The 25,199-nt window shown below is 58.0% G+C and overlaps 1 protein-coding gene across 3 annotated transcripts; it reads left to right on the top strand.

Moving 5' to 3' along the window:
• The first annotated feature begins 1,342 nt into the window (after positions 1 to 1,342).
• GDAP1L1 (ganglioside induced differentiation associated protein 1 like 1) lies at positions 1,343 to 21,850 on the top strand. 3 transcript variants are annotated; one of them, XM_026080434.1, is made up of 6 exons: positions 1,343 to 1,522; positions 5,208 to 5,400; positions 10,811 to 10,984; positions 16,444 to 16,541; positions 16,657 to 16,771; positions 20,415 to 21,850. In XM_026080434.1, exons 1-6 carry the CDS (start codon positions 1,343 to 1,345, stop codon positions 20,756 to 20,758), a joined length of 1,104 nt encoding a protein of 367 aa, XP_025936219.1. In that variant the 3' UTR covers positions 20,759 to 21,850. The 3 variants fall into 3 exon arrangements, with proteins under 3 accessions (XP_025936219.1, XP_025936306.1, XP_025936393.1); XM_026080521.1 differs by lacking the exon at positions 10,811 to 10,984; XM_026080608.1 differs by lacking the exons at positions 16,444 to 16,541; positions 16,657 to 16,771.
• The last annotated feature ends 3,349 nt before the right edge of the window (positions 21,851 to 25,199 follow it).

Below are 25,199 nucleotides of genomic sequence, written 5' to 3'. Positions count from 1 at the left end.
CGGCAGGAGGGGAGGCTGCCATGGCAAGGACAGGCTGGCAGCATGTTTCTTAGCACCATGGCCTGGGTCTTCAGTTGAAGACAGAGTTGCTCAGAGCCTGCAGCAGCAAAGGCCACCCCGGTGATTTGGCCGGTGCCCCAGAGCAGCGCCCCAGTGGCCCGCACAGCCCTGAGCCCGGCTCTCGTCTGGCAAAGCCGTAGYGGAAGAGCCTTTCCCGTTGGGTCGTTTGTGTCCCCAAGGCCAGCGCGGGAAGCTGGGCAGGGAGGTGGCAGAGAGGAGCAGAGGCAAGCGACAGCGCTGCCCAGCCTCGCTGCCCCACCGTAGCCCCTGCGCACGCTCATCACCGCTACGACGCCAAGGGAAGAGGCTCACTCGTTTTCCGCTCCCTGCCCCCAGAAAATTGCTCCTCTCGCTGTGTTTGTGGGGGCCAGGTACCAGTTCGCTCCCCTTCCCGCCCCTTCCAAGTGTCCTTAGGAGTCTCCCCATGGGAACGGCACACAAACCCTCTCCCCCGGGGTTCCTCGCAGGCACCCAGAGCCTAAGCCTTGGGCGTACGAAGAGGCCCCRCTGCTCGCTGATCAGGGCAAACCCAACCGCGTTACAAAGGTGCCTCACCTTGCTAATTCCAAAAATTAGTCTCAGTTTCGACACACAGCCATACCTGCTTTGGTGCAGGACTGTCCCGTCCTGTCTGGACGGGCACCCCGGGGCTCCAGCACACCCCTAGGGCTCCCAGGCTCTACCATGGTACGGATTACACAGCACCAATTAGGCAGCACTTAATMCTTACTCTCCCCCCACCAAAATAAATAAATAAATAAATAAAGTCACTGAATCTCTACAGAGGCATTGCTGCTTCTTTGCACGCAAGGCTCCAGGCAGGCAAGCTGCCTGCTGGCCATTTTAAAGCCGGTGTCTCCTGATGTAAATGCTATTACCTATCTGTCAAATGTAAAACAGTCAAAAAAGCCCCTCGATCTCTGCTGCAAAATGTTCCCAGGGAGACGCAGGGGCTGGAGCTGCCCCGATGCCGGCTGGGCGGGCGGGCAGGCGGCAGGAGCCGCCGCCGCTGACTCGGCTATTTAAGCGACGCCTGCGAGCGCGGCCCGTTTCCATGGGAGCCCCGAGAGGAGCGAGGCCGGGCTGCGCGCTCGCCCGCCCGCCCGCCGGGCCGCGTCTCGTGCCGCCCGGTGCCCGGTGCCCGCCGCGAGCAGGCGGCCGGCGCGGCGCGAGCAGGGAGCCGGCGCGGCGCGGCCCGGAGTGATGCCGTTGGCAGGAGCCATGTGATGCTGGTGGCGCGGCTCGCTCCAGCCCGGCGAGCGCGTCCTGCTCGCAGCCCGCCATGGCGACTCCCAACAGCGTTGCTCCCACCAACTGCAGCTGGTGGCCCATCTCGGCGCTCGAGAGCGATGCGGGCAAGGCCAAGGAGGGGGAGGAAAACCAGGACCCGGCAGACCCCGCGCTCGGATCCCGGGACAGGCTGGTTTTGTACCACTGGACCCAGTCCTTCAGCTCGCAGAAGGTAAATCGCTCGGCCGGCTTCCCGGGGAAGCGTCACCTCCGGCACCCAGGGCGCATCCTTGCCTCCGGAGCGGGCCGGCTTGCGGGAAGGACGATTGCTGCTGCTCGGGGCTGGCAAGGGGAGCGGGGCGAGGCGGGCTGTGCAAACAGCGAGGTCTTTTGTACCTGCATTTCTGCATTTTTAACAGGATCTGCCCGGGGAGGGGATGGGGTGGGGGGTGGTGGGGGGGGGGGAAGCAGCTCAGCCAAATCCTTCTTTCGCTTTGGGGTCAGGCTTTGTACCAGGAGCCGCCTCTGCTTTATAATCCCCCGCACCCCGAATCTCACGCGCCCCGGTGCGGCGCCAAGCGCAGACAAAGGCTGGAGCGGGGCTGCCGGCGACCACCCTGCGGCCGGCCGAGGGGGAGACGGCACCGGCCCCGGCCCCCACCCGCGGCCCTGCACACCCCGCTCCGGGGCTCCGGGTGGGGAGCAGCCCCTGGGGCTCAGCCCCGTGCCGGGGAAGGATTTGCCCCTGACATTGCAGCAGCGCTCTGGAAATCCTATTCCCCAGGTGCCCAGGTCCTTTCAAGGCTGCCACGCTTGGCTCTCGGGGCTGAACAACGAGAAATCACGTTTTCCAGGCAATAGCGAGTGCTCATTTTGCAGCACGGCAGCTGGGTAACAAAGCTGACCTTCCTCTCCCAGCCCCAAACGGCCCCGGTCATGCCATTAGCTATATACGGGGGACGAGGCATTTAGAGGGTATTAGGGGAGCACGAAGCCTTCCCCCACGCAAGGGCCGTGCCAGCCCCGGCAGGGARGCTGGGGCCGCGCGCACAAAGAAGCCGTGGGCTGCCCAGTGCAGCAGCGTGTCTGCACATGGTCGGCTCCTCCGCCTCCGGCGGCAGGTGACTAACGGGCTTCTCCTGGATCCCCGCCACCGCGGGGACGCTCTCGCCCGGCTCCCCCGGGTCGCGCTGGGCGAGGGGGGTGCCCTTGTCTGTCGCTCTGCCCCTTCGGCCGCCGGCAGCAGGGGGGACGCGGTCAAGCTGCCTCTTGCACGGGGTTTCCCGCAGGCAGCCYCAGCTCGGGTGGGGTGCAGGGGCCCCCGGGGCACCCTGACGCCACCGGGCAGGACACCYGCGCTGAGCATCGGCTTTGAGGTCACTTGCAAGGAAAGAGCCTTCACCGCGAGCCAGGCCAAGGAGCAAGCCGGGGCGCTGGCCGGCACGGAGCGAAGCTGGGTGTCAGTGCACCCGAGGGCTCCGGTCTGTGGGGGAAACCCCCGGCGGCAGTGGAGTTTTGCTCCCAGTCCCCGGGGTTCAGCTTCCCCCGGGAGCTGCTAGATGTCTCCCTCAAAGGGTGCTGAGGACTGTTTGTGGGCAGGCTGCTGAGCCCCTGCAGGGACTCGATCCCTCCTTCCCAGGGAAGGATGCATTTTTACTGCCAGTTTGGGGGTTTTTAAAGAAGATGCCTTAGCACAGCACGTGTCCAAGGTGCCAGGACTGGCTGGTGCGGTGCAGGGGGCAAGCAGGGCCCAGGGCCTTGCCAGCAGGTGAGGAAACGACCACAGCATCCACAGTTCCTTGCAAGGCCAACAAGGTCCAGGCCTTCAGCTTCTGCTTCTTGATAGTACAGGGGGACAGGACAAACAGTGGGAGTTTATGGGCTGGACACCCAGGATGGTCCCTGCTGGGTTTGGCCATAAGATGGGAGGAAAACATCAAGAGCAAGGTGCAAACGAGGGAACCAGGCTTTTACTTGCTTCACTTTAAAAGAAATAATTAATTTGTCGGGCCTGTAAATAATTAATGGCTAATTCCACAGGAAATTTGAAGTACTTGTAGAAATGCTTATATTTGTTAAGTGGTATTTTTAGCTGCTCCTGGCTGGAAGAAAGCAAGTGCTTCTCCTTTCTCTGGCGGATCTGTAAGAAGCGGCTCTCTGATGTCCCTGCAGGATCTTTTTTTTTTCACCAGTTTGACATACTTAGTGCATAACAGTCAGCTTTTTTTAAAAAACCTGGGTGCCTAAAATGAGATCCTTGAGTGTAGGGCCAAGGGGAAGAGAGAGGCTGCTTCCTACAGCAGGTCCTGGGCCCCATGGTGCCAAGGGGCAGGGAGGAGGAGGAAGAGAAAGGGAGGAAGAAATACCCAGCAGCACTATCCTCACACAGGCAGCTTCCAAGGTTTCCTGTGGCCCAACACCTGCTTGAAGCCCCCACAAAGCAAAGCCTTTTCCCTGCTCCGAGTCTGCCCAGCAAAGCCACRGAGCCCATCCCACAAGCAGCACCTACCTGAGCTGCCATCACCACCTCCTTCTGCTGGCCACAGCACCCACCAGTACAAGGGGAAGCATTATTACTACTGCTGCCTCCGCCTCCTCCTCCTCCTCCTCCTCAGGTCTCACCTGGGCAGTGCAGGTGGTGCCAGCACCCAGGTGGAGCCCACGGCAGCACCGCTGATCCCCCCATCTGGGGAGCTGCTGCCTCCCCTCCCACCATGCCGGCCGCTCTTGGCCCGCTGCTGACGGGAGGGTTTCGGTCCTCGAGGACCTCCATTCCCCTCCGGTGAGTTGGCAGAGGGAGGACGGTGTCAGCAGGACACATCATGCCAACTCTGAGGCTCATGTGGCTGACTTACAGCTGCCGGGACTGTGACCYGTCCTGCCTGTGTGACGGAGAGGTGATCCTGCAAAGTTAGGGTGGTGCCTGGGGTGAAACCGCACTGACCTTGCATCCGCCCGGGAGGGTGGTGACCTGTTAAGGACCTTTGCACAGCAGCATCTGCAGATCCTTCAGCATCTAGTCGGGGTGGCAGATCCTGATGCCGAGCTGGGGGATGTGCAGAGCGCCCGCATGTGATACCACCATGACACCTTGCACTTGTCGTGCCCACCACGCTGGGGCTGAGCGCCGCAGAACAGGCACATGCGGCTGTCCCCGCTGTGCATGCATGGTGTACACGCACCTGGACTGCTTGCACAGCTGCCTGCRCTCCCAAAAAGCACCGAGCCCAGGCCTCGGCAGTGGCTATACAACACACACAACAAGATGACTTACGTCAGGCAGGCACTGGGTCTCCTTGCATCTCCTTTTTCTCCTTCCTTTGATAGCTGGGGGACAGACTTGGTGACTCTTTGCTTGGCAAGTGAGACCTTGGCTGGCAATGACTTTTTACAAGGTAGTAAATGAACATTCACGCTTTCTTCCTTGTGACATTTCCCTCTGCTTTTGGGGATGGAGATACTCAGTTTGCTGCCCAGATTTTGTTGCTGCCCCATGCTACGAGCAGCTTGGCTTCTTGCAGGGAGGGCGAGCAGCCCCCATCTGGCATGTGTCATGGCAGGCCACTGTGGTTAAGTGGCAGGTGAGGGTCACCAAGATGCAATGGAAGGTCAGTGTGGCTGGGTTGCTTCTAGGGCTTTTGGAGACCTGGTAACTCTACCTCCACCTTCCTCCTTAGTTAGCGAGATATGGGAAAAGACATCCGTAGCAGGTCTGGTTGGCATACGGGTCTTCATGCATCCGTAGCATAGGAGGGGTCCCTACCCCGAGAGGCAACCGCAGGGTGAATCCCCTGCCCAGTGGTGGGGGAGGCAAGTGGGGACAGTCAGCGTTGGTAGACGAGTGTCCCTGCCCGGGGACCTGTGGGAGAGCTGGATGCATGAGACTGAGCTGTTTCTGCCCTGGCCTCCTGCTCTAGGTCCGGCTGGTGATCGCAGAGAAGGGGCTGCCTTGCGAGGAGCGGGATGTCAGCATGCCCCTGCTGGAGCACAAGGAGCCCTGGTTCATGCGACTCAACCTTGGCGAGGAGGTGCCCGTGATCATCCACAGGGACAACATCATCAGCGACTACAACCAGATCATCGACTACATGGAGAAGAACTTCACAGGAGGTAAGGGCGGTGGGCAGAGACGTCCTGCCACGCTGGGTTTGGAGGGCTCCAAGGCCTCATTCAAAGTCACTGTTTGCTAAATGCATCCGCTTTTTCCTGGAAAGTTTCAGCTTCTCCCCAAACAGCAACAACCAACCAGCTCTCCCCAGACTTTTACATTTTGCTATGAAAAATGAAGGATTTACAGTAGAAATCCCCAAATGTCCTTTTGGAAATGATGGTGTGGTGCCTCGGAGGAGTTGTGGCTGCATCTCCCTTCCTGCTGTAGAGCCTATGCTCCCAGGCTGGACAGTTTCCCACTGGACACCGCCAATCGGAGACCCCACGGTGCACTGGAGCTGCTCACCCGGAGAGCCCACCCCACTGCACCCCAGGAGGCACAGCCTGGCTGAAGTGCTTCTGGTTTTGTCCACGTTTTTCCTGACTTCTCCTTGCCTCCCRCGGCAATGTGGAGGTAACACCACATCTGTGGCACAGATAGCGGCAGGTGCTCAGGTCATATCCATAAAGCGTGAGCCTGTCTTCCTTGTGGGGGAGATACTGGCATGAGGAGGTGGAAGCAGCTGTGAAGATAAGCCCTAGTGCTCCCAGTCACAACCAGTTGCTATCCAAACCCTTCTTCAAAAACATCGGTATTTCTTGAGGCGTCTTGCAAGGTTTCCATGCCCTTTTGCTTTTGGCTTGGCTATAAGAGTTTCTTTTTGAGCTATTTTACTCTGGCCTTGGGTAAAGGTGTGAAAAACTCAGTGTCTCTCCCCAGCCCGCCCAGCTGAGGGAAGGTTGGTGCAAGTTTGGCTCTGCTGTCCTTCTCCCCCTTCCTGAGATTGCAGAGAGCACTGGAATGGGATCTGGACGCGCAACTAAACGGGGACTAGCTGTAAGACAGCTCTTACTTAGTTAAACCAAGAGCCTGCCAACAAAATCAGGCCGAATCAGATGTTAGCTTCGGGTTTTCCTCCCTACAGTAACTGGGGATTTCTGCTATTAACCCAGAGGACATAATTACCTACAAAAKTACAGGTCTTTTCCAGGGTGTCCTGACACCCAGGCTCTCTGTGCCACCAGTCTCCACTTACACCTAGATGACCTGGCGGGTTTCAGGTCCTCAGCATTTGCYGGCTGTGCACGCGCGACAGCTTTTCCCGAAAAACGTTCGTACAGCGGCAGCAGGGATCAGCCCCAGGAGAGGAGCAGCGCCGGTTCGGGGCCAGGGCAGACCCACGCGAAGTGTTTTAGTGTTTTAGAGGCTTTAGCACCGAGCCAGGGCCGTCGGCGCAGCCTCCCTGAGCAGCCACCCTCCCTCCCCTGGAGGTGGGGGGATCGGGGGGTCGGGGGCGCCGCATCGGAGGGGAGGGCCGGGAGAAACCTGCCCCTTTGCAGTCCAACAAAGCTGGCGGTGCCAGGCAGCACGGGAGGATGATGTGACGCAAATCCAGAGCGGGAAGAGCCGGGAGAGCGAAGCCCTCTAACCACCCGCAGAGCCGGGCTGTGGTGCAGCAGCCAGCGGGGAGCGCTGCCCTATGTCCCACGGCGCCCGGTGTGCCAGGACGTGGGGACGGCACTCGAGGCCACTCTCTGCCCAGCCACCGTGGCGAGCAGCATCTCTCCTGCATCTCCCGAGTCCCCTCGCCCTCATTTTTCCAAATCTGTGGGCTGGCGGGCTGGGATGCTCTGCTGGGGAGACTTCAAAGCTTAGGAGGGAGCTTTGACTGCAGCATCACGGCGCTCGCCCCAGCATCCATCACCCGTGGAGCAGAGGCATCAAAAACATCTCAAAATAGCTCCCGAAGCACGGGCGTCTTGCCAGCTCAGCGCTGTCCTCTCCCGCCTTTCCCTCGCCGCCCCGGGGTGGCACACGGCGGAGATGCGCTGTGTCCCGYGAGCAGGTCACGCGCAGCCACCACCTTGGTCGGACTGGCCCATCTCTGCCACAGGAGACCCTGTGCTGGGCGGCCCCGTGGCAGAGAGACAGCGGATGCTTTCCCACTGAGCAGGGGCCATGAGGAGCTGAGGTGGGTCGTTCACGGGGCTGCAGTCCCCGCACCGTGCGGTGGCTTCGCCTGCGAAGGGCAGGAGACCATGTGTATGTGACACCAAGTTGTCACCGGCAGGAGATGTCAGCTAATTCAGCGACAGGGAACAGCTCTGGGAGTGCTGCATATTTATAGCTCCTCCAGGGGATCTGGGCAAAGAACAGGTGGAAAGAGAGGGGAGAGCAGCTCTGTCAACTCTTATAACGCTGCTTTTCCCCTTCGAATGTGCAGCTGCACGCAAAATCCCCACCTGTGCCGATGGCGGTTCTTCCTAGGAGCAAACATCCTAGAGATTGAAAAMCAGCACTTTTGCTGGGGGAGACCTTTCCTGCCTTGTTCCTCTTCCTCCCTCCAAAACATGGCAAGTTTTTTCTTCAAAAGTTTGCATCAAAATCTTTCCACTGTCACTTGTGGTTTATTGCCAAAGAGGAACATGGTGCTTCCCCCATAGTCTGCAAAAACTCCTGTCTTAGAGCTTTTCCAGCTAGGTGCATTTGCTTACCTATTCATTGAGAAATGCTACAGGTGAAGCACATGAGAAGAGGGAGCCAGCTCTGGGGCACCACTCCTCCTTTCCAGATTACTGAACTCAGGAGTCATCAACTGCCAAATTTAGCTGGAAAAAGTATTACCGCAATGACAGTGTGTCGGGCTGAGGTGGGATCACCCATCCTGCAAAAACACGTGGAGCCTGGAAGTGCCTTTACACGAAGGGTATATTTACAGAGCTTTGTATTCTTCAGGGCCTGGAGCCTTTTTCTGCTAGTTACATGTACTCTGAGGGTCAGCTATCGTTAAAGGGTAGTGTGCTAAGTGATATTTTCCTTTCCCAAGRAAAGCACTGAAGAGCATTGACATGCTCTGTTTAAGGGTGCTTCTCGCCAGGGCACTGCCCAGGAGCTGGCTGGTGGCAACATGTCTTGGTGCCAGGCCACAGGGTGGCTGCGGTTCTGAGCTCCCAATCCAACCACGCAACCTCCAAAATCTCCCCAGGTGCTGCCTTTGGACTAGGTACCACCAGTTGATGACCATCTATCTGCAGAAGCACCACACAGCCTGTACGTGCAGGCCCTCTTGAGCACGTGAAGGCAACATGAACGCCATCCCACCGAACAACTGCCTTTAGACCCTGCTGAAGGATACTGGCCCGTGGCCAGCATGCATCTAGCTCACTGTGGCCTCTCTAGCTCTCATGTTGGTGCTGGATGGGACGGTCGTTCTCTATGTGCTAATTTCCAGCCTTGGCACCAACCAACGGGATGTTGGCTGGGCGCCATATGGAAGGAGCATGCAGGCTATAGAGTAGTTATTATTATTTCATTCAGCTGGTCACTTTTCTCAGATGGAAAATCCCATTTTGGAGAGCTGGAGTTCAGGCATCTCTGTATGGAGGCAGCCAGARGCAACGAGCAGCCCACGAGCTCCAGAAGCTGGAGGAGCAGCTCCGCTTCATGAGGTGACAGCAGTGCCGATACCCGCTGGTCAGAAGGACCTGAGTCTACTGCACGCCCGGAGACCAGCAGTGCTGACACCCCATTTAGTTTAGGGGCAGAATTAGTCTCCCCTCAGCCTCCCAGTGCTTTGCAATCTAACAACAACATGAACATCAACAACATTGCATCTACAACATGGACAGCCCTCAAGAACACCGTCCTACTTGCGCAATTCAGCTGCTTGCCTCAAAGGGAGGCTGCGCACCCCTCAGGCAGCTCTGTAAACCCTCCCTGATTTCGGGGCTAGGTGCTTTAGGCTGATTTCCAGACAGCCCCTGACCTAAGTGCAACCCTGTAGCAGTGACACCGTATGAGAAGACACCTACCTTTGGCGCTCAGGCAAGAGGGGTGTCACAGGCCCAGACCTCTAGCAAGCTTTGAAAACTCCCCGAATTGGAGGTGTGAAGAAGTGTGCAATACAGGGACCACCAAAACGTCCCTGGCCTTGTGTCCAGGTGATGGCAGTTGGCAGGTCGGGGCAGGCGCCGTGTTGCCCTCACCAGCACACCTGGCAAACTGCATCTCCGCTGAACAGACGCCTCGCGTCGGCTCCCACCGCCTCGCCATGCCACGCTAGCACCGCTGTCCAGTCGGGCCCTTAATCAGGCAGCAGCATTGGCCAGGGTTTGCCCTTCATCTCGGACCGAGGATCCGGCCTGCGGTGAGCTCTGCACTGCAGGCTGCATACGGACAACTTAGTTTACTGAGTCCCGGTGGTAAATTTACTCACTGTCTGTTAACTGCTCTCTGCAAAAGCCATAAACATTTATGATCCCATAAAAAATGAAGCCGATATTCTTGGGGGAGACAAAAGCAACATTTCCTTTATTCTGGTGTCAGCTGCCGTGTATTTTGAGCTGTAGGAACAATAAAAAGAGCGTGACACAAACTGCCATCCACACAGGACGAGTAAAACCCAACAAGCTGAGGACATGCAGAGCCCGGCTGGGGCAGCGGGATGCGCCTGCGGCGTGGGCACTGGATGAGCGTTCAGGAAAGATGTGTGCCACTCCTTATTTTGTCATCAGCTCCCAGATTATCCATTTTGAATGAGATTTTCCAGAAAACCCAAGGGAATTAGCTACGTCATTCCCATTGGTGTAAAGAGTGCATAGCTCAGGTGATCCCCAGCTCTAATTCCTGTATCTCTGCTCTTCTCTGCAGGAAGGGAATATTTTGTTCCCCTTCTGAGAGATGCGAAACCAAAGTGTGCAAATTCAGAGCCTGCAGAGGTGACACATTTTATACACCAAGATCCTTGTGAATGAGGAACACAGAGAGTGCTCTGGGCAAAGACATACGTACACGTACACGTGGAGCTGTGGGTTTGCCCTTCGCTGCACACGAGCTGGGCAGGTCCTGGCACGGGCAGGCGGCGCGGGGGCATTAACCGGACGGCTGGGAAGTGGCAGAGCGACCGCGGAGTAATTAATGCTTTTGCAGCAACCGTGCTAAACACGGGGTGCTGCTGTGGGGCTTGCAAGCACACGGCGGGGTGCGGGGTAGCAGACAGCTAAAGCAGAGGTGCTGGGCGCATGGACGGGGTGCGGAGCCGATTGGGAGGGGAACGCGCAGCGCAGCACTGCTGCTGCCGCCCAAAACCCCCAGGCGCAGAGCCCCTGCCCCRGTGCTGCAGGGCCTGTGCCCACGGGCTGGGATCCGGCCGTGCGTGGGGCTGACCGGGTGGGAGCCCCCCAGCACCCCCACCCAAAGCGGAGGGCAAACCCACTGCGGGGCTTTGCCGGAGCCATGCTCTCCGAGTTTTGAATTTCTCAATGCTGTAGGCACGCTGATCTCCCAAACTTGGGCTAACGAACYGCTAACGACTGTCCGACCTCCGTGGGGCCTGGGCACCGCTAACACCTTTCCCACTCGGCATTTCAGAAAACGTCACCCAGCTGATCCCCGAGCCGGGGAGCCTGCTGCACTCGCGGGTGCTGCAGTACCGGGAGCTCCTGGACTCGCTGCCCATGGACGCCTACACGCACGGCTGCATCCTGCACCCCGAGCTCACCACCGACTCCATGATCCCAAAGTACGCGACCGCTGAGATCCGCAGTAAGTCGCCTCTCCAGCAGGGCTGCCTAGAGCCAGCCTCCGGCGGGTCGGCACCTAGCAGTGCCCGCTGCGGCGCCTGCTCCCCGCCTGGACGGCGGGGGGGACCGTGAGCGGAGCAGGGCAGCCCCCCGCTGGCCCCAAACCCCTGCCCCGCGTGCAGCCCCCCGCTGGCCATCCCGCTCTCGGCAGTCTCTCCTTTCCCGAACGCGGGCAGGGGGAGCTGGGAAGTGGCAAAGCTCCTGGGGGGCTGCAGGGGTCCCGGCGAGGCTCCCCAGCCCGGGGGCGTCTGCAGACTGACGCGCTCTTCTCACCCCAGCTGTTTTCTGGAGAGTGTCTCTCCAACTGCCGGGCTCCTCCGGATCAGTTATTCCGCCTTACTCGTTGCATCTCCYACGTGGCACTGACCCGGGGAAAAAATATCCCCCCTCGAGGCAGAAGGTATTCTGAAAATACCGATCCTCTTTCCCATTTCAACAACCCTCTCCTCTCTCCAGAGGTGACAACCAGACCTGGSAGGAAATTTGCCTGCAGAGCATTTAAAACCCTGGTGTATTGGTGTAAACCGCCAAGTCCCGCTGTGCTTTGGTGGTAGCATGGACCCGGCAAGGGGCACCGGCACCTTCTCCATGCAGTTCGCAGTGGGGCGGACGAGCAGCACCGGGGGAGGCGGGCAGGRAGCTTCGGGGCCGTCTCCCCAGGGCCAGACAGCAGCCCCCTACCCGCCTGCAGGCTGCAAAACAGCCCCGGCCCCAAAGCCTGTCTCTAAGGATCTCCCCAGGCCCGTATGTGCCCAGGCTCGCTTCCTCCCCGACGGCACAGCCCCTCGCCCCGCCACCGCCGTGTCCGTCCGTCCTCGCTTGGCTCTGTCTCRCATGCCTGTGCCCTCCCCTGCTCTCCTTCCTCTCTCCCTCGCTTCCCGAGCGGGCTGCCTCCCTCTTCTCGCCAATAACTTTAAGGGCAGAAGCGGGAGCCTACAGAGAGATTGAATTGCAGATAGGGGATGAATCCGCGTGAGATTGTGTCCCCGACCTTCAAGTGCTCATGAAACATTGACGATGCTTAATATAACTTGTCTGCAAGGATCGCCGCTAAAGCGAGCTCCTCTCGCAGCRGCCCGGAGGTGGCCACATCTCCCAGCTCCCAAAAGCGCCGGTCCCAAACAGCTCCCTTCGCCAACACGGACGCTTTTCGCTAGCGGGACCTGGGAGCCGGGCTGGGCTCGGCGTCACCGACGACAGGCATCCCACGGGCAGCCCCGTCTTTGCCCCAGCGCCTTCCTTCAGCTGCTTGGGCCACAGGCGGTGCCTGCAAAACGGGGGCTCTCGCCCACTGCCACCGCGTCTTGCCGGCCCCGTCCTGCTTCCCACCTCGTGTGCCGCGAGCCCCTGTAGCCCCAAAGAGAAATGCACTGCCCCGTCTGCCTTCACTGCGCCGGCAGCTCGAAACACCGGGTGTGAGCATCAGCAGAGCTGTTCCCCCTGGGCCCTAATGGGGCTCGGGGAGGGACGACCGCGGTACGCAGACAGCTCCCTCCCCTGCCTGGAGAGCGCGGTCGGTCGTCGCCGTCAGACCCCCAGGCCCGGGGCAAACGCCGCGCACGGAGCCACGGCCTTCGTCCCCCACGGCGCTGCTGCGACGGCTTCGTGCCTCAGCCCGCCTGACTCACCCCGCTACCCCAGAGCCCTGCCAAGATGCTTGAAAATATCTCCGAGCCTCTCTGCCCGGTGGCTCCTTTCCCAGCGCGCCACAAGGAAGGGCTTGCGCACTGGCCGGGCACGGCGTGCCGTGCCAGCGATGCTCTGCCTCCGGGGCGGCCGCCCTTCGCCCCTGCGCACGGAGGCGCCCGAGCCACGGGGCTGCGCTCAGCGCCGCAGTCGTGTCCCAAGGGGAGGGTGAACCAGGGCCAGGCTCTCCCAAGGGGGCCGGGGGAATAAAACCAGGTCCAAGGCAACCGCGAGTTCCTCCTCTCRCAAAGTGCAGACGGCAAAGTGCTCGGAGGGCGATAGTCAGGCCTCGCAGCACAGACCCCTGCGAGCCACAGCTTGGCAAGCACCTCGGTGGGAACGAYGGGCAGGTTTCCCCACGGCCACCGAAGGGCTCTTGGTGGAATCGGGGAGTTTCGTGACTGCGTGGCTGCGCACAGCCTGCTGCTGGCCCCGGCCTCCCCTGCATGAGGCTCGCTCGCACGCCAGCAGCGCCAAGCCTTGTCGGGGGGGGGAATGATCAAAAACAGATGGTCCCTGGCAGGGAGAGATTAGCCCAGCTTCGGGCAATTTGTGTCATCCCTGAGGTGTTACTCTGCATTTTGTATTTATTCTTCCATTTACTCTTGTCCCTCCCTGTTAGCTCCCGTGTGCAGAAAGCCCTTCACATCCTCCCGATGCCCTGCGACGGGGGAGAGCGGGTGTCTCTCCCGTGCACGTGAGGGGTTTCGCATGCCGGGGTGTTTGTGCCTGCTGCAGGCGTCCGCGGGGGCTGCTCGCTGCGCGGACAGCGGGTGCAAAGCGGCCCGGGCTCCGCTGCCGGAGCGCCGCGCTGCGGGGCCGCGGTCGCCAGAGGACGTCCTGCTGGCCGGCCCGGCCGCATCTTGCCCTCAGAGAGAGGGTAGGGCTGCGGCTTCGCCCTCCGCGGGGTGGACGCGCAGGCTGGGGGGTTTCCCCGCAGCACTTCCCCCTGCGACATCGCCTCGCTGCAGACGGGGCTGCAGGGTTTCAAAGGCGGCTTTTGCAGTTGATGAAGCCCGTGCCCAGCCCTGTCCCTGCAGCGCCGGCCGGTGTGCGCGCAGACACGGGAGAGCTCAGCCCGGAGTATTGATCTGCTGGGGATGAAGCTGCAGGAACCAGGAGATGGGAAGGAAGCGCTCAGCAAAGTTCTTAAAACATTTAAAGACAGAGAGAGAGAGAGAGAGAGAGAGAGGGAGAGACCCGCTGGCAGCGCTAGCAGGAATCCAGGAGAGGAAACGAAGAGGTGAAATCCCTTTGAAAGCCATAATGCTGAGCCCGGCCTCGCAGGAGGCTGCCAACAACCGAACCGGAGCGATAAAAGCCTCTGCTGAAGCCGGGAGCGGCCGAGCAGCGCATCGGTGCTCTGATGGCGCGTACTTACCCGGATTCCCCCGAGAGCGGTTGTGCTGCGGGGGCCAAGCGGGGTTTGCGGTCACAGCACACGGGTTCCCGAGAAGGGGCTCCCGAGATGCAGCCCCCACCGCCAAACGTGCGGCAGGTGCCTGCTGCGCACTGGCGGGCATCGGCCCCTTTCCCTCCACCAGCGCGGCAGCCCCTGCCCGGACAGCGCACCCCCCCCGTGGCGTCTGCGGGCCGTGCCGTCCCCTCCTCGTGCAGGACGCGGGACCCAAATCCCTTCCCCGGAGCGGGCCGCAGTTGCGGGGGATCTGCTGCACCCTTCAGCCAGCGCTGCCGGCAGTGAGCAGAGCAGGACTGGGAATGCCGGGGGGTGCGCGGGCATGGTGGCAGGGAAATGCCCAATTTCCCCTCGGGGTAGCCCCAGCAGCTCTGAGCTGAGCGCAGCAGAAAAGGCCGAATATGTTTAATACAAGCCAAGCTGAATCACCGCTCACTAAGCCAGCCCAAGCGCTTGCCGTCTCGGCTCAGAGCCGGGCTTCGGGGAGCAACGGGGCGGATGTGCCTCTGCCTGCACCTGCGCCCCGGCCGCGGGGGCTCCCAGGCCTGCAGCCCCCTCCGGTATCCCTCCCTCCGGCTGCTCCGTGCAGCGGCACCGTCAGTGCGCGTTGGTAATCCGGCTGCTATAACCTCTAAGCGGCACAGGACAGCGAAGGGGCAGTTCACGGGGGAGGCAGGGCTGCTCTCCCGAAGGAGCTCTTGCCCAGGCCAGCTCTGGTGCTCCGGCCCCATCCCAGATCTCCAGGGTTGCAGACACCTGAGGAAAGCCGGACCGGGCCAGAGCGCTGCGGAAGGAGGCTACCAGCACTCACCGCAGGCGGCAGGTCCGGCTCTGCCTTYGGCTAGCAACACCCTTCGGCATTGCCAGAGCCGAGGATGGTGCGAGCTGGGCCTGGCCGGCAGCTGGATGCCGGCTGGAGACGGGCGGAAGAGGACGAGCCTGGGCACGCGCTGCCGTGCGCGCCCTCCCCGCGCCTGCCTCTCCTTGCTCCGGGGGGAGCTTTCTTCCACCACGTCTTTAAACGCGCTCGTGCTCCCTGCCCCCTTATAGCACGGGCTTCCAGTTCATTTGCGCACCTCGTTAAAAAATTAACTCCCACCGCTCCTTCTGAACCCGTGGCCTGTTTTGCTTTAACGTCCCGATGCTCCAGTTACACAAAACAGTGACTCATCGCTGCCTCATCGCTGCCTCCGCACCGTGCGGCGTTTYGGACGCGTGCGAACCCGCCTGTTGTTGTTTAGCAGTTCTCAGCTGCTGTCAGCGAGAAAGCAGAGCCGGGTCCGTGCCGCGCACCCCAGCCCCGCCGCCGCAGCGGCTCGGGACCTGCCGGGGAAACCGGAACCCGAGCTGTGCTCCACCCGGGCTCCCCAAAGCAGGAGCCTCGCTGTCGGGAAGCGGCTGGGAGGCAGCGAGGCAGGCTGAAGCAGACGGCCCGGGCTGTGCCCCCACCGGGGGTGGCCTCTTCCCCCCGCTGCCGGTCGCCCCCTTTCGCATGCCGGGGCTGCCGSCCCTTTGGGGCAGGCACCAGCTTTCCGCCCGACTTTTTGCGCATCCCCCAGCACCCGGCCACCCAAAGGGGCTGCGGGTACGGTTAATCCGTGCCGATAGCAGCAAAGGAGGGTGAAAGCGCCTCGGCAGAGATCCGTCGTACCTAGTCACCTGGGCTTTCTTTTTCCTTTTTAACTTCTAAGTGATTTAGTGCATAAAAAGCCTCATTTTCAAACAGAACAGCCGGACTGTGCTTGCAAATCCCTCTTAGTTAAACTCGCCGAAGGGAACGCCGGTGGTTTGGCTGTCGAGGGAGGGCTTCGCTCCCCAGTCTCGCCTGCGGGAAGGGGTAATGTTGAAACCACGCTTTTAGCCTGCTGAGCTGACCGAATGAGCCATTTTCTTGCTGTAAAAGCTGGCCGGCCGAGGCCGCAGCACGGCAGGGAATACGCTGCGGGGCCAGCGCCGCTCTTAACTTGTGGCACGGTCGGAGCAAGGTCACGTCTGTCCGTGGAGGCCCATGGGACAGACCCACAGCTTCCTGACTCCGACCGGCTTACACCACATGGAAATAATTTTACTGCCGTTTGCACAGGCCTGGCAGCTTTTGGCAGCAGCGTTAGCAATATTCTGGCCCTTGCTGCAGGGGTAAGTCAGAAAGTTGGGCCATTTCAGACCTCCAGGCCGCTTGTCGCGGTGCCAGGCACTGCTTTGCCTCCAGGTGTTTTGTTTCGTGGCGCAAGGCCATCCTCGCCTCCGCCAAGCACAGCCTCCGTCTCCTCGGAGAGGAGGAAGCGGCTCCCCCAGCCCCTCTCTCCGTCTGCCCGCAGGACACCTAGCCAACGCCAGCACGGAGCTGATGAAGCTGGACCACGAGGACGAGCCCCAGCTAACGGAGCCGTACCTCTCCAAGCAGAAGAAACTCATGGTGAGTTGGTCGCAGGGACGCGGGGCTCGCGGTGGCGGGGAGACCCCCGAGACGCGCCACGGCACGGCTGGGCGCCCGGCCGGCCCCGTCCCGCCTGACCCGCCGCTCCCCCCAGGCCAAGATCCTGGAGCACGACAACGTGAACTACTTGAAGAAAATCCTCGGCGACCTGGGAATGGTGCTGGACCAGATCGAGGCCGAGCTGGAGAAGAGGAAACTCGAGTACCAAGGTAGGCTCGGGGCTGCCGCGGGGGTGCCTGCGAGGGGGAGGCCGAGGGGCAGCGGCAGGACGGGTCTGCACGGGGCGCAGCCGCGCGGGGGCTCTGCGGGCGGGCAGGCGGGCGAGACGCCCGGCAGGGCTGCGACTCCCCTAACTTGGGGGCACGGCATAACGTCCTCACGGCAGGACCTCTGGCCCCGCCACCGCTTTGCAAGAGCTCCGAGGTCGCAGCAGCCACCGTGCGGCGGCAGGTCCCCTCCGCTCCAGCGCCCGCTCGTGCACCTCGCCACCGCCGGTCACCGGGGGGGGGGGGAGCCCTGCTGGGGTGCAGAGGACGGAGCAAAACCCCTCTCCTGCGGCCAGCCCGAGGCTGTTGCCCACAGCCCTCTGCCCGGCGCGCAGGACCGGCTCCTTCGGGCGCCCGGGAAGGGGCAGCGCCGGGCAGGAGCCTCCTCTCCCGGCGGCGGCGGTGGCGGAGGGAGGGAGAGGAGGGGTCCTGCCCGCCAGGGCTCGGCGATGCTCYGGGCTCTCAGCGGGGCACAGAGCAGCTCGGCCGAGCGCCGTGCGGCAGCGTTAAAGCACAGCCTTTCTGGCGCAAGTGTGATATTGCAAATAGCGACTAGTCAGAGCRGGCTGGTGCCGGCCTGCAAAGGCGTTTGCACACCGTAAATCATCAGTGGTTGCCCAATTCGGGAGGCATCTACTGACCACGGCAGGGAGCGGGCTGCCTCCACGCCGCTGTGCCGTTGGGAGGGCAGATTGCCGGGCAATGGGGACGTCTTCCTCAGGCACCCGCTAGAGATGTGCACAAATGYGGGTGCAGCTGTACCCCGAACCCGCACACAGCCGAGCACCTTGCAGCGCGACTCTGCAGCGGCGCCTTTGCAATCCCCGGCACAGACCCCGCGGAGCAGCCACAGCCTGGAGGCAGGCTAGGACACGCTCAGGCAGCCCAGGGCTCACCTCCCTCCCCGGCGGTGCTGCGCTCGCCCAGGTCCATGTCACCTGCCTGCCCCGGAGCCTCTCCGAGCCTCGGCAGAGCCCAGCCTGCAGCCAGGTCCCTCCAGGCTCGCTCTTCCCAGCCCGGCTTGGAAAACAACCCCAAGGACCCGAGAGGCACGGACAGTACCTCCAACATGACTGCTCTCCACATGCATCTGGTTCGCGTGAGCAGTTTGTCCTATTTATCCTCATAACAAGTGTTTCTCGGGCTGGCCCCTGAACCACAACAGCAAAGCCAGGCCAGCAAGCCCCGCRGGCTTCTGGCCCGGCCGCTGCGCGGGGAAGGGCTGGGCAAGGCGCCGGGCGCCCCGCAGCTGGGTCTAGGGCTCGGTGGCGGGTGCAAGCCCAGAGCCAGGAGGGCTGGCTCCGGATTTCAGCCGTGGAGACCCGTGCTCAGAACCAAACYGGGTTTCTCTAAGCGGCCGACCCCCGCGATAACAAACGCGTTTCCCTCCCGAGGGTGCTCCCCCCAGCTGTGCTCCCGTTCTGCCCGAGTTTGGGCCCTGCGCAACCCCTGCGCCCCCATTTGCCTCCTTCCCTCGCCGGGGTCCCCAGCCCCTCTGCCCGCAGGGTTAGGGTTAGGGCTCGGGTTAGGGTTAGGGCTCAGTGACACAGACACTGCTGCTCCATTTTCTTTACCTCTGGGCCTGACCATCCTCCAGACCCCAGGAGCTCCCGGGAGGCTCCAGGGGCATCGTCCCAGCAATTCATTAAGCACCRAAAACTTCTATTGACTAATTAGGCACAGGCACTACACGCACTTGGGCTGTGTCTCCAGCAGGATTAGGCTGGCTGCCAAGCCGGTGCAAATGAGGTCGGGTAATTAACATTAATTGCGGGGCTCTGGCCTCTCCAGGCAGGCAGCCTGCCTACTCTTTGCCGGCGTCTGGGCAGGGGTGCAATGAAGCTGCCTCTTTCCTCCCCCAGCGTAGCAGCCGAAGGGCCTGGGCTTTCCAGGCTGCGCAGGCACCGCGCCGTCGCCTTGCCCTTGCRGCTGGCAGAGCGGGAGAGCTGCAGGAGCGGTGGGTTTAGTGCAAAACCCCTTGGCTTTGACCGTGGGAGCAYGGATCTCTCTCTCCACGGCCCACGGGGAGAGGAGGCAGCTCAAAGCTCGCCGCCTTGCCTCTCCTGGCACGTGGCGGCGTTTTGGGTTTCCCCCCGGCATTTTGAACAAGCCAGAGGGGACGTTCTGCCCCTCGAGCCTGGGGAGGGCAGAGGGCAGGGGCTGGGTTCCCCGGGGGCAACCCGAGCTTCCCTTTGCCGAGCAAGCTGCATCTCTGCCTCTGCTGCCCTGGTTTGCAGGTGCTGGCTGGAAAGCACTAACCACCCCAGCTCCCGTGCGGCGCGCCGAGGCAGCGATGGCCCAGGGCACGGGCCCTGGCGGGCGGACGGGCTCGGGAGAGGGTGCTGGGGACCCGTGTCCTGCGCTCAGCAGCACTGAAGGAGCACGTGGGGAAGCGTTTGACTCTCCCGGCCTGAGCTTGCTTCTTCCAGCCTAATGACAGCCTGTTTTCTTCCTGCACGTCTCTTTGGTGATGTTGTTTCCAGGGTCACCTGTTCTCGGGGGCTTTCAGTGCTTTGTTATCTTTCCTCTTGCCCAGCATTCGCGCCAAGCTCTGCTTCCCCTAAAGACCCGGCTCTCGGCACGGAAGTGCTGCTGGCTTTGGTGTCCCGGAACAGGGTCCCCGGTGCTGGAGAGGGGAAGGAGGCAGGACCTTCCCGCCAGCCCACCGGGAGGGCGGCCAGGCTGCACCAGCTCTTGTGCAGTCTCATTCTTCCCTGCAAATAAATGGTTTTGATTCCCAAGGATTTCTCACATCCCTAAAATAGGACATGTTAACATGACACTCCTGAAGCATCTTGCAATGCCCAGCACAGCCAAGGACAAATGCTTTTGCTCTCCCTGAGCACTGACACAGAGCAGAAGTGGTCGCTGCACCAGATCCTTCTTCAAGAGAAGCCAGTGGCTCTTTTCCAGGGACCTCCTGGCAAGCAGGTTAGGTGAGACCTGCCAGCTAGGCAACTGCAGATCCCCAAAGAGTTTCCAGTGCAAGTCTCTGCAGAGCCAGTCAAATAGGGTATTTTAGTTCCTGGGTCTACACATACCCCAGGGGCCACAGGCCCTGAAATGAAACGACTGACCTAGACGCAGTCTACAGATCTGTGATCGGCTTCAAAATTTAGGAAAGAAAGTTCCCGTGCTCCCAGGCCAGTTTCCTAGGGAGTCACCGGGAAAGGACCRACTTGCTGACACCCCCATGGCAGAGCGCTGCCACAGCTTGCTCCCACGCTGAGACCCCAGCCCAGCCTCAGCCAGCTAGCTCGAGCCGTGGTGCAGCCTCACGCTGCTCTTGACATGCAAAAGCACAGAGAGGGCCAACAGAGGCATTTGGCAGACAGCGATTTGTATCTTTGTGTGGGTTATCAGTGATCACCTCCTGCTCCCAGCCTTGCGGCCCCACATATCCTTCATCACACAGCCTGACAGGTGGGCTCTGATTTCTTGGGACACCAGAGAGCTGGGAAAAAAACACCTCAGGTCTGATCCAAACTCCTTTGCTTTTGTGGATCTTTTGAAGATCTTCAAGATCTTTAAGTGTCCACCCAAGGGTTTGTTCTTATTCTACCTATTCTGTGCCTTCTTTCTCCAGGGCAGAAGTGTGAACTTTGGCTCTGTGGATGTGTCTTTACCTTGGCCGATGTCTTGTTAGGAGCCACCCTGCATCGCCTCAAGTTTCTAGGACTCTCTAAGAAATACTGGGAAGACGGCAGCAGACCTAACCTACAGTCCTTCTTTGACAGGATACAAAAACGCTTTGCCTTCAGGAAAGTTTTGGGAGATATACATACCACGCTCCTCTCAGCGGTGGTACCCAATGCCTTCAGGCTGGTCAAGCGGAAACCTCCCTCCTTCTTTGGAGCCTCCTTCCTTATGGGATCTCTGGGGGGAATGGGATATTTTGCTTATTGGTATTTAAAGAAAAAATACATCTAATGCTGGCTGCTTGGTGTTTAGTTTGGTGTCTCTGTGCTGTGTGAAATTATGATGAAGCCTCAGTAACTGTAATGAAATTTGAAACAAGGTATGAATAATTATATTGTTTAATGTAACATTCCATAGTCTAGAAGTAGAAACGTATACTGCAAGGAAATAAGACAACAACAAAAAACGTGTCGACTTGTAAATGCCTTTTTTAGGTTTAAGTATTCAACTCTAGAGAGGCGTGCGTAGTGCTCGGGGGCCACAGGGCTCACCCGTGCCCACCGGGAAGCAAGAGAGCCTCCAGGCAGGCCGGCTCCAGTGGGAGAGACAGGAACCCCGGGAAGTCTCCTAACGCCCATGTTAAGCAATTGGACTTGGACACTCAGGCCTCTACGTTTATGTTTTCAAATCGTTCACCGGCCACATTTCACAAATATGAGTAGTGAGGACTTCCTTCTTCTAAAAGCCACTCTACTGCTGTGCTCAGAGGCCTCTCCTGGGAGCAGGGAAGACACAGCCGATTGGGGCAGGGTGCAGTAACTGGTCGCAGTCAAGGTGGATTAACGTTCTTTAATTATCCATTTTTCTATTATTTTCACTAAAGAAATATTTTTTATTGAGCTGTTCTTAGAATGTATCCACTTTCTACATCTGGCTTTGGTGTGGTTTTGTTTTTTTTTAAGATTTAATGTCTGTAACTAAATACCGCACTTTCTTCCTGAGATAAATATTCTGACTTCCATCCTGAATTTTGTCACATGAAGGGGATTATCATTATTATTTGTTTTAGCCTTGTGTCTCTTTGCCTTGAGTTTCCTTTCATGGATTTGCAAAGCATCTTTCACCGACTGAGCATATTGGAACTCTGAAAAAATACAACCATTTTCAGAACTTTTCAGCACTTTCCTGAAGGCACTTTGGCTTTCTCTTCTGTTGGGGGCTCATTTCTGTCATTTCCTCACCGTGTATTTTCTTAGAGACATTTTGCACAGAATCACATATATCACTTTCTTGTGCCTTTTGCATGTTGGAAAGAATAACGGGCCTCACTGCTACTCATGCTTTGAAAACTGAGATCCTCAATAAACCATATGGGAGGAGTAACTGCTTCACATTTCTAAATGTGTTCAACATCCTTTTAGTCCTATTTCAAAGCATGCCCACGTGCAGAGCGACGCGCAGGTGGTTGTGCCRTTTCTCATGCACTGCACTGGTATAAAACTCACATGGAAACAATACACATTCCCCTTCCAAGGCATGTACTTCCGGGAGCGCTTAGCCTGCTAGGACCTCCTCTGGCTGGTTTTTGGAGTGCTCCAGTGCTTCCTAGCAAGCTCTCTCCAGGCTTGGTAGCTTATGCCAAGCGTGGCTGAACTGATAGGAATTGCACTGCCTCTGATTCAAAAATGATCTTTCAGCATTTGAGAGCTGCAGGATTTCCCAGGAGCTTTGGTGCTCAATGCAACCTGGCAGTCGTGGAGTTGTGAGTATTTAGCAGGAATTACAAGGGATGAGCACACAGGGCTTGGACAAATGCAAAACATACAGATTTATGCTGTGCTTGTCATGACTGTATAGGCTGGTCTGGCACACTTTCGCTGTGCTATCACCTGTGTAGCTGCAAAGGTGCTGGGCTACTCATGTCACCTCCCAGTGATGAGGCCCACTTCATACTGGTGCATGAGAGCCCTCTGGCACACAGGAGAACCCAAGTCACCACCTGGGCCTGCTGGCCAAGCACCTGCAGCTTGGGCTGCTTAGTGACAGGTTCCCGCAAACATGGTTGCATATTTTCTTCATGGTACCAATGACTTTGGAAGAAGTAGATATTTTGGTGCAATTTGAGGAGGGGAACAAGAGGGTCCCCCAAAATTATACACCTTGTTGAGTCTGAAAGGTACAAGAACATACACTTTCTACACAAAAAAACAATCCATGGTCCATCTGGTCCAATAGTTGATGCTAAATCCCCCAGAAGCAGCTATAAATACACATTGACATGAAATGCTTGCCTTGTTGTCCTCTTTTTTGCCTTTGTCAGTTTTCTGCATACACATTCCCTGGTGATCTCAAAGAACTGATGCACACAGCAGGTGTATAAAGAAATATTAATAGGGCTACAAGGCCAGGAAACCCAGAGAATGAGAAGAAATACTTCCATAGTACCCAGGATTTTGCCTTGAGGTTGAGGCAGAAGAAAGATTCTTAGCAAGACTGGCATTTGTCTCTTTTTCTTTTGAAAAGCAAGAATAAATTTTAAATCACAGAGCGCATCAGAACTCTAAACACTGGGCAATATATTTTTTTGTTTTAGAACACACTGTTATGATGCAAATATTACAAGGATGCCAGACAGAGCTGATGGCTAGAACCAGGCACAGGTCAGTTCAGGTCAGTGCATGTGGCAGCTGTCCATCATGTCACCTCACATGTGCCGGAAAGCCACAGATGCCATCGTGCTCTGTTCTGCATGGGGATCTCAGTAGAAACTGGGGGGACTGGCTAGTAACATTCACTAATAAGCCTTTGTTTTGGACCAAATAAAGAAAATTCAGAGAAGGCAGGAGAGGCAGACAGTGTTCCCTGCCACCGAGCCCTGTTTCCCTAACCTGGTAATGAAAAAATAGCACAACTTTGCTCCAGGGAAAAGGAATCTGCAAGAGCAATAAAAGACAATTACTGTGACGGGCAGAGGCTGGACTGATTAAAGACCCCACCGAGCCAGGAGATGAATGCTACCACTCTGATCGATCTAGATTAGCGAATTACTGTGGAGCAGCCCTGTGGTGATTACAGGCTGTCACAATAAGAAGTTGCTTTTGTTCTACCTGATCTGAGCCTAATCAGACTTTTTCTGCTCTAGTTCCGTTTAAAAGGGGAGACTCCAATTTCCACACCTCCATAAACCAGGCACTGGCCCAATGTTCGCTAAGGCACTTTCTGTACACAGAAACGTCAAAATGAGTGCAAAAGCTGGTTTCTCTCTCTAGGACTTTACACTCGGCAAGGTGCGGGGTAACAGCAGCAGCCGAGGGGTATGGTGGAAGGGGAGGCACCTCCGAGGTACTATTTGGAGCAATACTGAGAGCAAACGGATACCACTGAAACGCCGGCTTAGCTGCACTAGACAACAGAGGGAACAGCTTGTGCTGCATCATCTCACCCTGTACTCCTGTGTGCCYGACCTGAGTCTAGTAGCCCATTCGGGGTCCTTCTTCCCTTGCATTCACCAAGTCCCAATCTAGCACTGAGGAACATGTCATTATTTATCCATGCATATGTTTAGCTTTCAAAACCCCTGGGTTTTAAAAACAGGTATGCTTTTAGGCAGCTGAGGGCCATCTCATCTGTGCCGAGATGCTGAACTTGCAGTTATGAGGGCAGAAAATCAAGGGCTGCTCATCAAGTGCAGGCCCTTCAGAGCACCTCTGAGATGGAGTTTCCACCTGAGAATGGCAAACACCGAAAACAGAGCTTGTGARAATATTTAACACTGGGTTGCATTTTGTGTCATTCACTGCCTTCCTCATGATCAAAGCCAAATCCACTCAAACTGTTTCCACAATGCAGATAGTAACACTGACTAAATCTCTCAGGTTCCTGAAAGGCCTTTTAATATTGATAATATGGGATTTAAAACTAAATAATCAAAGAACCAGTAAACAATGTACAACCTAAGAGTCAACTATTTTAACTCCATAGCAGCAGTCATTTGTGGAATAGTGGAGGATAAGAGGGTAATTCTGCTTCTGTTCATGCCCTCAGCAAAGCTCCTTTTACTACAGGAATCTGTGAAAAAGCTACTTTTGCCTTTGCAGGACGGAATAAAGCCCCAACCCACATTCAGTACACTGCTCCTAGACAAAGGATTGGAACTCCACAGAGACGAATGGGAATGAAAGCATCTGCATAAGTATTTTGTGAACAGGGACAGACTTCATATCCTTAAATGATTTCCTAAAGCAGGGCCTCACTGACCAAAATATAGAGATTCAGACCAAGCCATTTCCAACACTGAATCTAAGGTTTTAAGCAGTAGTGAAAAAACACTGGAACTTGTATTCTCAGATAAATCAGATTGTCATGATGCATTTTATTTCCTCCCCCCTGCCATGCTGATTTCCTAATATGCTCAAATGACATTATCATCTTTCCACTCTCTCCATTTTACATGCTTTCCTCTGAAGGATTCAACAGAGAAAACAGTCTATCTGCTTTAAACATCTCACAGTGAAACAAAGAATACCACATATTCCATAAATAATTTAGACGAACAAGCGCTTTGTCAGAACACAGCTGTCTATCGCTTACTGCAGCTTGCAGCGAAGGCAGCATTAACTGGGGAAGGCAGAGGCTGCAGGCGGGAGCGACCTGTGCGCTGCAGCCCCACGCTGTTAGTGCGGAAAGTAGTTGCCATTGCCAGAGCAGATGATTTCTTTCTCCATGTCTCTTC

This window comes from Apteryx rowi, unplaced genomic scaffold (genome assembly GCF_003343035.1).
Source record: "Apteryx rowi isolate R43461 unplaced genomic scaffold, aptRow1 scaffold_0, whole genome shotgun sequence".
NCBI classification, from domain to species: Eukaryota; Metazoa; Chordata; class Aves; order Apterygiformes; family Apterygidae; genus Apteryx; species Apteryx rowi.
The sequence above is the reverse complement of the archived record's forward strand: the minus strand, read 5'-3'. Positions and strand labels throughout refer to the sequence as shown.